General features: G+C 53.8%; 2 protein-coding genes across 2 annotated transcripts; both read right to left on the bottom strand.

Annotated features, from left to right (window-relative positions):
• Window positions 1-1,633: 1,633 nt before the first annotated feature.
• Window positions 1,634-2,629, bottom strand: S100A8 (S100 calcium binding protein A8). The gene is made up of 3 exons (XM_081025413.1): window positions 2,595-2,629; window positions 1,971-2,133; window positions 1,634-1,832 (listed from the first exon to the last, which is right to left on the bottom strand). The coding sequence occupies exons 2-3, from the start codon at window positions 2,109-2,111 to the stop codon at window positions 1,704-1,706; spliced, it is 270 nt and encodes an 89-aa protein (XP_080881539.1). The 5' UTR covers window positions 2,112-2,133; window positions 2,595-2,629; the 3' UTR covers window positions 1,634-1,703.
• A 6,526-nt stretch (window positions 2,630-9,155) lies between these two features.
• On the bottom strand, window positions 9,156-12,292 carry LOC308487365 (protein S100-A15A; the record flags this gene model as incomplete). The annotated part of the gene is made up of 3 exons (XM_081025463.1): window positions 12,178-12,292; window positions 10,761-10,983; window positions 9,156-9,332 (listed from the first exon to the last, which is right to left on the bottom strand). The coding sequence occupies exons 2-3, from the start codon at window positions 10,908-10,910 to the stop codon at window positions 9,156-9,158; spliced, it is 327 nt and encodes a 108-aa protein (XP_080881589.1). The 5' UTR covers window positions 10,911-10,983; window positions 12,178-12,292.
• Between the last annotated feature and the right edge of the window lie 481 nt (window positions 12,293-12,773).

The following is a 12,773-nucleotide window of genomic DNA, read 5'->3' as shown; positions in this document are numbered from 1 at the left end:
GCTGGTAATTAAACCCTTGGTTGGTAAGTAAAGGTGTAAGCTCTTACTGTTCCCTGCTCATCTGCATTTTTGTATGATTAAAGTTTTACTACAAGCAAAAAGCCCAGGGATCTTGAGTGAGCAATCTTCTACATTGAAAGCCAGTTAATCTGAGTGGTATTTTGTTGGGTAAGGGAAGGGCTTGCTCCTCCTGAAATCCTAGAGGAGTTGGCACCTCCTCTCCTCTTGGTCACTAAGCACTTCTGGCTTCTCAAAAAAATCCCTGTCCCACCCCACCCCACAGAGTGGGTTCCTCTTCAGCCCAGGCTCCTGGGGTCACAGGCACACAGTCACCCCACAGAGGGGAGAAGGGGCCCCCTGCTGTGCTTATGCAGAGGCTCAGTGCCTCCTGCACACAGAGGGACCCCAAGCCAGCCTCTGCGTCCAGGCACAGTGCACCCCCAACTTCACAGAGCAGCAGAGGTGGGCAGCGGGGACGGCAGCAGGAGAGAAACTGATTGGCCCTTAGCAACACACTCACAGAGTCCAACCACCCACAAAACAACAACACTAATGGAAGTACTGCACCATCACTGCTAAAAGCCAGCAGCAGGACGCGTGTGTTAACCTGTTAGGGGGTCTTGGGACCCTTTTGAGAACCGGATGAAATCCACAGAGGAATGTGCTTGTGTGCACGCTCAGAACGATGCATTCAACGTCAGCTCCATTTCAGGGACGCCTAACAGTCAAGTGAAGAACCCTGGTTCAGAGACTCTGGTAACAACTTCTTACCTCCCTCTCTGTCACCATCACCCAAATGGGGACACCAGAAAACTTCCCAGGCACAGCATGGAAACTCAGCTCCCAGGCTGGATGCTGGCTTTCCCATTTAAAAGGCCTTTGAAAATCCAAAGTGACGATGGCAGGGAGGTGGTTTTAGACAATTCGTTGACATCAGAACATTCACCCCACCAGGCAGCATCTGAGCACCTGTTCTCTGAGCTGAGATTTATTGATGTATTGGCCTATCTGCCCATTCCTTTATTATTTAATCGAGCTGCAAGATTGGGAGTCACGAGAGAAGGCAGGCTTCCAAAATCTCGAAGGAGAAATTTCAGGTGTGGGGTCAGGGGGTTATTGTCAGCATTAATCAATGTAGGATTCTAAACATCTGCCTACAGTCACACCACGTATAACGCCAGTGTGTCTGTGTGTCACACACACACACACACACACACACACACACACTTCAACCCGGTTACCTCCCTAATTTCTGAAGAGTCACCTCTACGACATTTAGCAGGAAATAAATGTGTAGCTTAGAGAACAGTAGAAGTTTTCCTTACATTACTCGGTTCCCAGGTCACCCATTTGGGGACAAGTAAGAAAATCATCAGCTATAGTGTCAGGGACCTTTTAGAATCCTTAAGTCCTAGAACCAGTGACTCCGGGCCGGGACTGGAGGAGTCAGAAATAGTTTGGGTGGAACGCATGGAGGAAACCAGACAAACGGTCAGCGCTGAAGGTTCGTGAGAGGTGGGGCGTGGGGGACAACAGAGGTTTGGTTCTCTTCCTGTGCGTGTCCCAACACCCCCCACTCCAGCCCCCAGGAACCTCCTTCCACAGGAGAAAAGCAAGAGACCAAGAAAGGCCTGAGGTATCAGCTACTTTATTATTTTTGAGGGACAAGTCCAGGGGCCCAGCCCCAGGGCCTGACAGCCCTGCTATTCCTTGTGGCTGTCTTCATGGGCCGCGATGCCCACCTTCACCACCAGTGTCAGGAACTCCTCAAAGTTGATTGCGTTATCTTGGTTGATATCCAACTCTTTGAACCAGGTGTCTGCATCCTTTTTCTGTCAAGATTGAGGAAAGAAGCAGAGTGTAAAGATCGCAGTGCGAGCGGAGGCATGGCCATCCCCCGTGGGGGACCAGGGGCCCCCAGTGTCATCCGAGCCAGGCAGAGAACCCGGCCACACCCAGCCCCTCCTCACCTTCATGTACTGGGGACACTCCTCCTGTAACAATTTCTTCAAGTCATCCCTGTAGAGGGCGTGGTAGTTCCCTTTCACCAGGGAGTACTTGTGGTAGATTTCAATGAAGTTGTTAATGGCGCTCTCCAGTTCGGTCAGCATGGTGCCCAAGACTTTGTCCCACCTGGAAGGCAGAGCACAGGAGGAAGCCCATGGTGGGGACGGTGCCTCTGCACACAGCACACTGCAGACTAGGGCACCCTCGAAAGGTTCATATCCCAGGGAATGGCTTTGTCCTGGCCTGTACCTCCCGAATAACTAAACCCAGCAGCTGGCTACAGCTGTGATGGGAAGGTGTGAAAAGACATGGACACACACACACACACACACACACACACACACACACAGTGCCTGCCAGCTCTCCCATGCCCTCACCCTGTGCCCCAGAAAGGCCCAGCTTGGGCAACAAATATGCCCTCACACAGAAGTGCTGGAGGAACGGCTCCTTCTTCGTCCCTGTCTACCTCTCCTCCCCCAGAGGCGCAGGCTCTCGCTCCCCTCTCTCAGACAAGGCTGCTCCACCCCACGCCCAGCCCTGCTGGGGGAAGCTCAAAGTGTGCAGCAGACCAGGGCAGTCCCACTTACCAGGTCTCCTTGAAACAGAGTTGACAGAGTGGATGGAGGATGAGCGGGCTGGGTGGCAGCTCCCTTTTATAGCGGCTGGGCTTGGCCAGCTGCCCGGGGCCTCAGGCCTTCCCGAGGCAGCTGCTCCCTTCCGGGGTTGCCACAGCCTCTGGTTTCCCAACCAGGTGAGTGGGGCAGTCACTGCACAATGAAGATTTCCGATGGGGGGGGGGGGTAGGGAGGGGAAGGTGTTTGCCAGGAAGTAGAGACCAGGAAGAGGTCATGGTGGGGCCTCCTCTGGGGACTGCCATCCCCTGGCTTGGGGACCAAGTTGCCTCCTCCGTAGTCCCCACTGTTGCCCATCTCATGCACCAGGGCCTGTCTCTGCATCTCAGAAATGGAGCTGACGTTGAATGCATCGTTCTGAGCGTGCACACAAGCACATTCCTCTGTGGATTTCATCAGGTTCTCAAAAGGGTCCCAAGACCCCCTAACAGGTTAACACATGCGTCCTGCTGCTGGCTTTTAACAATGATGGTGCAGTACCTCCATTAGTGTTGTTGTTTTGTGGGTGGTTGGACTCTGTGAGTGTGTTGCTAAGGGCCAACCAGTTTCTCTCCTGCTGCCGTCCCCCCTGCCCACCTCTGCTGCTCTGTGAAGTTGGGGGTGCACTGTGCCTGGACCCAGAGGCTGGCTTGGGGTCCCTCTGTGTGCAGGAGGCCCTGAGCCTCTGCATAAGCACAGCAGGGGGCCCCTTCTCCCCTCTGTGGGGTGACTGTGTGCCTGTGACCCCAGGAGCCTGGGCTGAAGAGGAACTCACTCCGTGGGGTGGGGTGGGGCAGGGGTTCTTTGGAGAAGCCAGAAGTGCTTGGTGCCCAAGAGGAGAGGAGGTGCCAATTCCTCTAGGATTTCAGGAGGAGCGAGCACCCGCGTCCCCCAACAAAATGCCACTCAGATTGTCTTCCAGCGCCGAAGATTTGTGGCTCATTTTTCTTGGTACAACGCACTTCAAATCCATATAATCTACTAGGAGCCTCAGACCATGCCTGTCAGGAAGGTGGGGCACAGATCCCACCCAGTCTACAGATGTGGGAGCTGAGGGCAGGAGGTGAAGTACTTCCCCCAGGAGCTTCCCAGTCTGATCTGGGAGGCTCCAGAGGCTGATCTGACAAGAACCTGACTCTGCTGGGAAAAACCCCTTTTCCTCTCGCCTTCCTTCAAGCATTCAACAAATATGTACCCTGTGCTCCTCCAGACCTAGGCCATCATCGCCTCCTGGGGGAAGCAGCTGGGATTAGCCGCTCTCTCCTTCATGTTTCCCCAGCCCTTTGGGCTTCATTATATCAGTAACTTTATAGCTGTGTGGCCTTGGGCCAATTACTTACCCTCTCTGTGTTATAGTTACCTCAATTATTGAGTAGAGATTAAAAATAGAGTCTACCTTCAACATACACAATATGAGAACATATTTGCAAACCACATATCAGATAAGGGGTTAATATCCAGAGTATATAAAGAACTTCCACCACTCACCAAAAAAACAAACAACCTGACTGAAAAATGGTCAGAGGACTTGCGTAGCGATTTCTCCAAAGAAGATATACAAACGGTCAATAAGTACATGAAAAGATGCCAAATATCACCAATCTTTAAAGAAATGCAAATCAAAACCACAATTAAGTATCACCTCACACCCATGAGAATGGCGACTATCAACAAAAACAGGAAACAGCAAATGTCGGTGAGGATGTGGAGAAATTGGAACCCTTGTGCACTGCTGGTGGGAACGTAAAATGGAAAACAGCACAGTGGTTCCTCAAAAATTTAAAAACAGAATTACCATGCAATCCAGCAATTCCGCTTCTGGTTATATATCCAAACTAATTGAAAGCAGGGTCTCAGAAAGATATTTGTGCATCCATGTTTACAGCGGTATTATTCACGGTAGTCGAAATGTGGAAGCAACCCACATGTTCATCAACGGATGGATGGATAAATAAAATGTGGTCTATTCATACAATGGAATATTATTCAGCCTTGAAGACGGAAGGAAATTCTGACACATGCAACACCATGAATGGACCTTGAGGACATTATGTTGGGTGAAATAAGCCTGGGCCAAGCAGACACAGACCCTACAAATCCACTTACACGAGATTTGTATAGAGAGACAGGAAGGAGAATGGTTGTTGGCAGGGACTGGGGGAGGGGAGTGAGGATTGTTTGTTGAGCATGGAGTTTCAGGGTACAAAATGATAACAGTTGTGGAGATTGAATGTGAATGTACTTACAACTGAACTGTACACTGAAAAATGGTACATTTTACAGTTATGAGTATTTTGCCACGATTAAAATTTGTTAACATTTTTAAATTTTTAAAAATCCTAGAAATAAATAGAATCTACCTCATAGTGCTATTGTATAGCTGCAAAATATGTGTGACGTGTGGACTTTTCTTAATATGTATTCGTACCTTTGAATAAAACATTTACACAACAACCGTCATGTGCTCAGAGCAGTACCTCACTAGCAGGGCACACAATTACTGCCCGTGGATGCCCTGATGCCCCAGCTGGGCTGTCAGCCCTCGAGGACCCAGCCTGGACCATGCATCTCCGCCTCCCCAGGACCCAGCACCATGCCTGGCACACACAATAACAGCAACAACCAATAATAGCAAAAGCATAGCTAATATTTACTGAGCTTCTACCATGGGCCAGTTGCTGTTGTATGTGCTTTTACTTACCACAATCCATTTCATTCTCACAATAATTCTATGCGCTATGGAGTCTCATTATTCCCATTTTCTAGATGAGGAAACCGAGGCCCACAGAGAGACACAACACGCAGTGCATCAAGTGATTTGGATGACTTATGCCACATTGCTACATCATCAACTTCCTGCCCTGCCTGGAATGCCTCTCTGCCGGTAAAGCACCCTTGTCCTTCCTGATGCAGCCCGGGCACCACCTGCTGGCCGTCCCTGTCTGTCCCCACCCCTATGGACACTGAATTCATTCTTCTCTCCTGCTCTCCAAACCCCTGTGCATCATAGTATCTGCCCTGCTGTGTTGTGTTCATCTGTTTCTCACCTGTCTTTTCTTTGGAACAGAAACCACATCACAACCCTCGGGCCTGGTACACACTAGGCGCTCAATTAATACTTACTAGGGGGACCGATGAATGCGGAATTGAACACTTGACCTACTGTCGCGTCCTGCGCAACGCGGGCAGTGAGGATGCAGGAAGGGGCGGTTTGGGTTAAGTTTTTTAAGAAAGAAACAAACAGAGACTTAATGCTGTTAAATCTCTCCGAAGGCCAGGGGTCTCTCAGTCTCAGAGTACTGGAGCCCAGAATAAAGCCGACTGGAGGCTTTTATTGATAAGTATGCAAGGGAGTAGCAGTGTTTTTTGGCACGGTCTGTGAGACTCACTTATCACGTTATAGAAACATCCCAAACCAATTATGTTGATCTTCAAACAGCCGAAGTACAAGGTCCCATGATATCTTACCTAAGGTATGTACCTTCTCAATGTCAAGTCTCTCATATAGTAACAGCTCCATAGAGATAACTGATCTTTGTTCTCCTCATTATTTCTCTAACAAATAGCTGCGAGGGAAAAGCCAGAGCCAGCAACAGACTTTCCCAGGCAGGGGGAAGGGGAGGCAAGGCCCCTTCCCATATTTGTCTAAGGCAGCTCATTGGGGGTCCCCACTCAGCTCCGCCTGGCTTAGGTTGTATCTCCCGTGAGATATCGTACCCGTCTTTGGCTGCAAACCATCTTTTGGGGACCAGACAGAGAGACATAAGGTGTAAACACAAGAATGGAACAGAGTCCCAGAAAGGCACAGTCTCACAGACTCTTCTTTCCTTAAGGAAAGACACGGGGGACAGTTGGCTAGGCTGTTGTGTGACTACAACCTACCCCGTGATACAGAAATTCCCTTTATCACACCAGCCCCCTGAAACCACTTTGGGAACAAGGCAGGATATAAATCCAACAATCAAATGCAGTCTAACTTCTTACTCAACTTCTTGACAGGAAAATCGGGCTATTTCTGACTTATAATATGACACATTTTCAACTGGTGACAAAGCATTCGATACATACCTATTATTCACCAGGCCCTCTCCTATATGACCTGGCATAATAGCACCTTACCCCAGAGAGCACATCATATTTGCAGGGTGGTTTTACGTCCACTAACCCTGTGAAGTGGGTATTACAGGTACAATTATCCTTATGTGACAGATAAGGAAACTGAGGCATGGAGGTTACTCAGGCTCTTCACTGTGAACATGTGGTCTGCTTTGTCTTGGTGCTTAGGTGCCAAAAAGCAGACATTAGAACAAGCAAGCTGGCTTTTCTGAAGCTTTCCTTAGGATTTGCTGGCCAGCAGGAGGTGGAGCTCATACTGACCCTCTCAAGAGGAGTGATGAGCAGGACACCATCCCAGACCCTGACCTTCGGGAGATGCCTTTCTTAAAGCAACCCCCTGAGAATGGTCCCTGTGAAGACAGCTTTCTTCATGCAGAGAATTACGGAAAGCAGTCCCCAGGTCCAGTGAGGGAGACTCAAGGCAGCGCCAACCCTGAGCCCCTAGGATAGTGTGCTTTTCAGGGGAGCCTCTGACCAGTGAGGCCGGCAGAGACTGTCCCCCAGACAGGCACCTTGGGGGCAGAGCCCCTGCCCCAGCAGGAGAGGATGTTGGGAACTGGGTAAGCACATGGGGGGAAGGCAGAGCCTGTAATCATACTGTCAGACATGGGGCAACCCAGGGGGTGTGGAGCCCGGCCCTGTTTACAGAAAAGAGTGGGGTCCTCTGAGTGTCCCAGTAGAGCCGAGGAGGCCCGGCCTAGGCTGAGGAAACGAGGGCAGCGCAGGCAGGCGGTGGAGAGACCCCCCAGGAAGGGGCAGGAGGAAGGCGAGCACTGGGCTGAGCTGCCCCCTTGGTACTCAAAGGCCTGTGGAACCCACGTCGGTTCAGGTGAGACAGGCGGAAGAACCTCCCCTGGTCTGGCGCTAACTGTCTCCCCATCTCCCAGATGCCACGGAGGCAGCACACGCCGGGGTCAGCGGATCCCAATCTCCTGCCTGCTTTTCTTCTTCCAACACCACTGAGCAGAGCCTGTGCTGACACGGGCCCCGGGGGAAAGGGAGGTGCCAAGACGCAGTCCCTGGTTCCAAACACGGACAGCAAACCCCACACACCCAACAGGGCACCCACCTGCACAGGGCAGCTCAGGCCCCACGGGGCGCAGGAAGGTCCACAGGGAAAAGGGGGAGGCCCAGCTGAGCCCCAAAAGGCAAGCGCTGGCAGATTGCAAGTGTGGGAGGGGAGGCCTGGGGGCAGCGGGGCAAAATCGGGTTTCAGAGCTTGTCTGATCAGAGACAAAGGTCCCCACTCAGCCCGCAGGGCGCAGCTCCCCTCATGTGGCACACAGACCCAGCTGGCGGAGGGGACCAAACCGAGTCCCTTAAATGGCCGCCCCTGTTAGCACGGGGAGCAACGCGGATGATCGCCCATCATTCTTTTAAAACTCATTGTTTCTACCACAATAAGTTCAGGACACGGGGTCCCAAACCATCCTCAGAGAAGAAGCCCACCAGGATGGGCCCTGGCAAGGCCTAACGGCGGAGGAGACCCTCCCAGAGGGAGCGTGCGTCAGAGTCCTGGGCTCCCAGGGAGAGAGAGGGGAAAAACAGACATCACAGAAACAGGGCAGGGGCAGGTCTCAGCGGGGAGGGGTCAGGGACCATGCACGAGAAGAGTTGGATCAGTGAGTCACAGGTGTCCCTGAGTTGGAGTGACACCCATATTCATCATCCTTTTTTATTGGTCAAAACCAGACGCAGACCTTCTTCCCTCCAGGAAGACTTCCCTGATTGACAATCACTGAGTTTCCACTCATGGCTCCTCCCCATAACAGGCTGGGTCGTTGGCTTTGCCCTTGCCCGGTTTGACTCAGCATGCACTGAACCCACCACACAGCTTCCTTGTCAGCCTGGCCTGACGCCCGCCCCAGGCCCACCAGCACCACCTTCCCCTGTCCGGGCCCCTTCACAGGCCACTGTGCCTTTCTACACTGATTCGCTGGGGCTCTGCCCCGGCACCAGGAGACCTTCATCATGAGGATCCATGTTGAGTGTGCCTCTGCCCTCCTGGCTCCTGGCCCATCATGTATGTGTAGTGAAAGAATGGTCGAAACATCACTTGTCAGAGGGCCAGCTCCCCAACGGAAGAGAGGCCTCCCTCTCCGACGAAGGCTGGGGCCAGAAGCTGTCTCCCCCTCACGCAGGGGCCCCTGGAGGCAGGGGCTCTGTCTCTTACCCAACATGGATGGTCCCCTACCTTGGGGGATGAAAACCTCCCCTTCCTGGACCCATCGCCGACTCCCTTCCCGTGAACTGAGTGACACCAGAAACTGTTTGCAGTTGCTTTATTCCCTTCCCGGCCGTCTGTCCTTCCCACAGACATGCACATGCGTGCGCACGCACATCACACACACAGATACACATGGCAGAGCTCCCCTCCGCCGCCCGCAGCCGGCCCCTGCGGGGACGCTGCCCACGTTCCCTCTAGTAGAGGCTGTGCTGGGCGCAGTAACGGGCACACAGCTGCCGGTGGTACTGCAGGTGATAGTCCCTCAGCAGCCTGCCCAGGATGTAGAGGAACTCGTCAAAGCTGATCTGGTTGTCTTTATTCTTGTCGGCGGCCCGGAACAGCTCAGCAATGAAGTATGGCTCCTTCCGGCCCTGCAGTGGGCAGAGCAGTCAGCCACCACCCAGGTGCCTGGGCCTGCAGACGGCCAGGCTCCCCACGGCCCGCCCTCTGGAGGGGGATGGGACAGCACTGTGTGTGGCCCTGCCTGCCGGGGGCTTGCAGGAAGCAGCTCCCTACTCAGCGGCCAGGACACCCTGTGCTGCGGAATCAGCCAGGAGAGGCAGAGGGCTGCTGGGCAACTCGACGTGGGGCAGATGGACAGTGCAGACTGGGCACCACTCACTGGCTGAGCACCTGGCCGTCAGCTGGTGCTCTTTAAGCCTGTCTTCCCGGCCCGACCTACAATCCTCTGCAGGGACAGCCCAGCCCGGGCCTTCCCTTGGGGACTTGCCCAGGCAGAGCCCACCTGCCACTCATGTGTGCATGTCCTGCACCTGCGGCCAGTGCTGAGTGGGGTCAGATGTCTGTGTGCTGTGGCTTCTGCCACATTATTTATGACACGTGGCCTGTGTTACCTAGAAAAAGCAGAGTGAGGGAAAGAACAAAGCCGTGGGACCTGCAGCTGTCTGGGACATCTGTCCATGGGGGGCCCATACCCCGATAAGTGGCAGGGCCTGGGGGTCTTTGCATAGTCCTGCCGTGTAGGCAAATGGCCCTGGTAGGGAAAAGGTTTCCCTAGAAACAGGGGACTAAGCACATTCAGCCCAGTCCCTGTGCTGTGACCCTTGTGGCTACACGCCAATAAACTGAGAGCAAGACTCTCCTGTCTGATGTCCCCAAAGGCAGGCAAGGGGAGACGCTCAGGGACCAAGGCACTCTTCTCCTGGATTGCAGTGGCCTTGGGTCAGGACACGGACCTGAAGTCCTTGGAGATGACCATCCAGAGACCCTGGGGCACAGCACAGAGGGCAAGAGGCAGTGCCCACAGACACTCCATCACAGGGCCGGGCCTGAGGGCAGAGATGTGCAGGCCTGAGCAGGGTGTCCAGGTGTCGCCTGGATTCAGGGCTGGGCCCTCAGGCTGGCCCAAGACTCTGTTGCCCGGCAGACAAAAGGGGGGAGGGAAAGCTACGTTTCCTACCCTGCCCACATTCCCACGAGAACAGCCCATATCCCACTCCGGTTGGTCATTTACAGAAACCCCAGGAGAAGGGGCTGCCTGACAGGGCTCTGGGCAGGGGAAAGGTTTAGGACCTGTTCTCATGGGAATCAAGACAGGAGAGAACAAACAGGTTTGGGGTTAGGATGGAGTTTGGGGGATTAGTGAGACTTGGGCTAGAGTGGGGCCAGGCTGGGAGCTTCAGGAGAAAAGCCGGCCAGGGCCCATCCTCCTCCTGGCCACAGATTCTGCCCTCAGCTCTCCCCCTCCTCTAAGTGAAATTCTCCTGGGAGATGCTCCCTGCACCAACACCCTCAGTTCCAACCATACACCAGCCCCCCTCTTCACCCCCCTGACCCACCAAGCTCTCCATGAAACGGGGCACACTGTCCATGAGCAGGGCCTTCAGCTCTTCCAGCGACAGGGTCTCTGTGTCCCCCTCCCGGGCCGCGTACTGGTGGTAGCAGTGAATGAGCTGGAAGAGGGATTCTTCCACTGGCGTGTCCGTCATGGTGGCTGGACCCCGGCCCGGGACAGGAGGCAACTCTGGAGATGCCGGGTGGAGCAGCTGGGGACAGTGGAGACTGGGAGGAGAGCAGCACCTCATTTGGGCCAGTCCCCAGTGGTGGCCCCTCGCCAAGAATCTTCTCCCCCTCCTTCCTGCCCACCTTCCGGCCCCTGTGTCAGGGTCCCTCCCTGCCCTCGTTCTGACCCTTTGCAAACTTGCCTCAGCCTCTTTGCCCTACAGGTGGCTTTGCTGCGAACTCTCAGGACCCTGACTCTGTCCCTTCCCTGGGACTACGGCTTCTGAGGACAAGCGCTGTGTTCTCCCCTACAAGCCTGCCCTCAGCTTAGGAGTCATCGGAAGTCAAAAATAAACAGAAACTACACTCCTCAAAGCAAGACAGCATTTTCCGGTGAAAATGCTTTTAACCCCCTTGAGAAGGCAAGAGCCCCACTACCACAGACTATTGTGCAGCACAAATGAAACAGTGAAATAAAGATACCACCCAGAGCCCCAACCCCACACAAGTGGTGGTGTTTCCCTTCCTCGACGGAGCGTACAGCCCACATGTGGGTCCCAGCGTTGTGGCTGTGGCTGCCCTGCCATGCGTCTAAAGGAGTGCACCTGCCGTCTGTACCCTCCCTTCATCCCTGCTTCCCATGGCCCTCCAGGCCCTATGCGTTGGGCTGGCCAGTGTGGGGCAGGTGGGGACACCTGCAGCCTGTCCTGGTCACCCCACGCCACCCGTCCCGGTGCTCTGCACAGAGGTGAGGAACTACCGCCGATTCCTCCCGTTCCCCACTTGCTACTGTTTTCAGGTGGCAGGACAGTCAAGCCGGCATCCTCCATGGAGCCTGTTCAGATAAGACTCACAACAACTGCTGGTTCCCACTCTCAGGGAGCCGGCCAGGCACTGGGCAAGGCCCTTTACACACAGTAACCCATGGAGTCCTCACGATGACCTCATGGGCTAGGCACCATCACTCCCACTTTTCTGAGTTGGAAATGAAACCCAGAGAGGTCACATAAATTTCCCAAGATCACACAGCTGACCCACCCAGAGCTGGATTCACACCAATGTCTCTGAGAACGACCCCAAAGACATGCTCTTAATTTGGATCCTAAACCCCTTTGGGCCACAGTCCTGCTGCTGGGACATCTACACGGCACACACTCTCCAAAACAAGTAAGAAGCCCACCTCTGCTTTTTTGCACCAGCACAGACCCACCACCGTCTACCCGTCCTCACAAGTCCCTCAGAAAAGGGGCTGACCTGTCGCTTTGGGCAGAGGCTGCTCCCACAGCAGTCCCGGCTGCAGATTATCCTAGAGACTCCCCAGCACTCAGGCAGGAGGCAGTTGTGTGAGCAGCAGCCCCGCCACCAATCCCACAGCCTGCCCCGTCCTCGGTGCCTCTAATCATGGCAGCCAGTCTTGTGACTCTCACAGGATTTCCCACAGGGACACTGAGACTTAATTGCATTCCTGAGATGACATCACATGACACTTGCTTCCTACAATTAGCCAGTTTCCGGGACCCACCTTCCCTCAGATCCTGATCTGAAGCATCTCAGATCCACACAAGGTCACTTTATCTATCCGCCTGCCTCAGAGCTCATCCTCCCAACTCCAAGGCTTGGGGGGGTCAGACACACGACTTAAATACATCTTCCTTGAATGCCCTCCTTCCTGGGAAGCCCCCAAACTCCACAATCATGAAGCACATTTATTTGTCTGACAAATATTTCTCAAGTACCTATAGTATTCCAGGCCCCTCTAGGCAGTATGAGTAAGACACAGGGCCAGCTCACAGGGTGGGGGTGCGTGGAGGGGACAGAGTCACACATACTATGAATACTACTAATTTAGT

Source organism: Rhinolophus hipposideros (assembly GCF_964194185.1).
Source record: "Rhinolophus hipposideros genome assembly, chromosome: 19".
Lineage (NCBI taxonomy): Eukaryota > Metazoa > Chordata > Mammalia > Chiroptera > Rhinolophidae > Rhinolophus > Rhinolophus hipposideros.
Note: the sequence above shows the minus strand (reverse complement) of the source record. Positions and strands in the feature narration are given on the sequence as shown.

Coding starts and splice junctions, on each gene's coding strand:
- S100A8 (XM_081025413.1), bottom strand. CDS start 2,111: ATGCTGACCGAACTGGAGAGCGCCATTAACAACTTCATTGAAATCTAC. Junction 1,833..1,970: donor AGTGTCCCCAGTACATGAAG/GTGAGGAGGGGC, acceptor CAATCTTGACAG/AAAAAGGATGCAGACACCTG.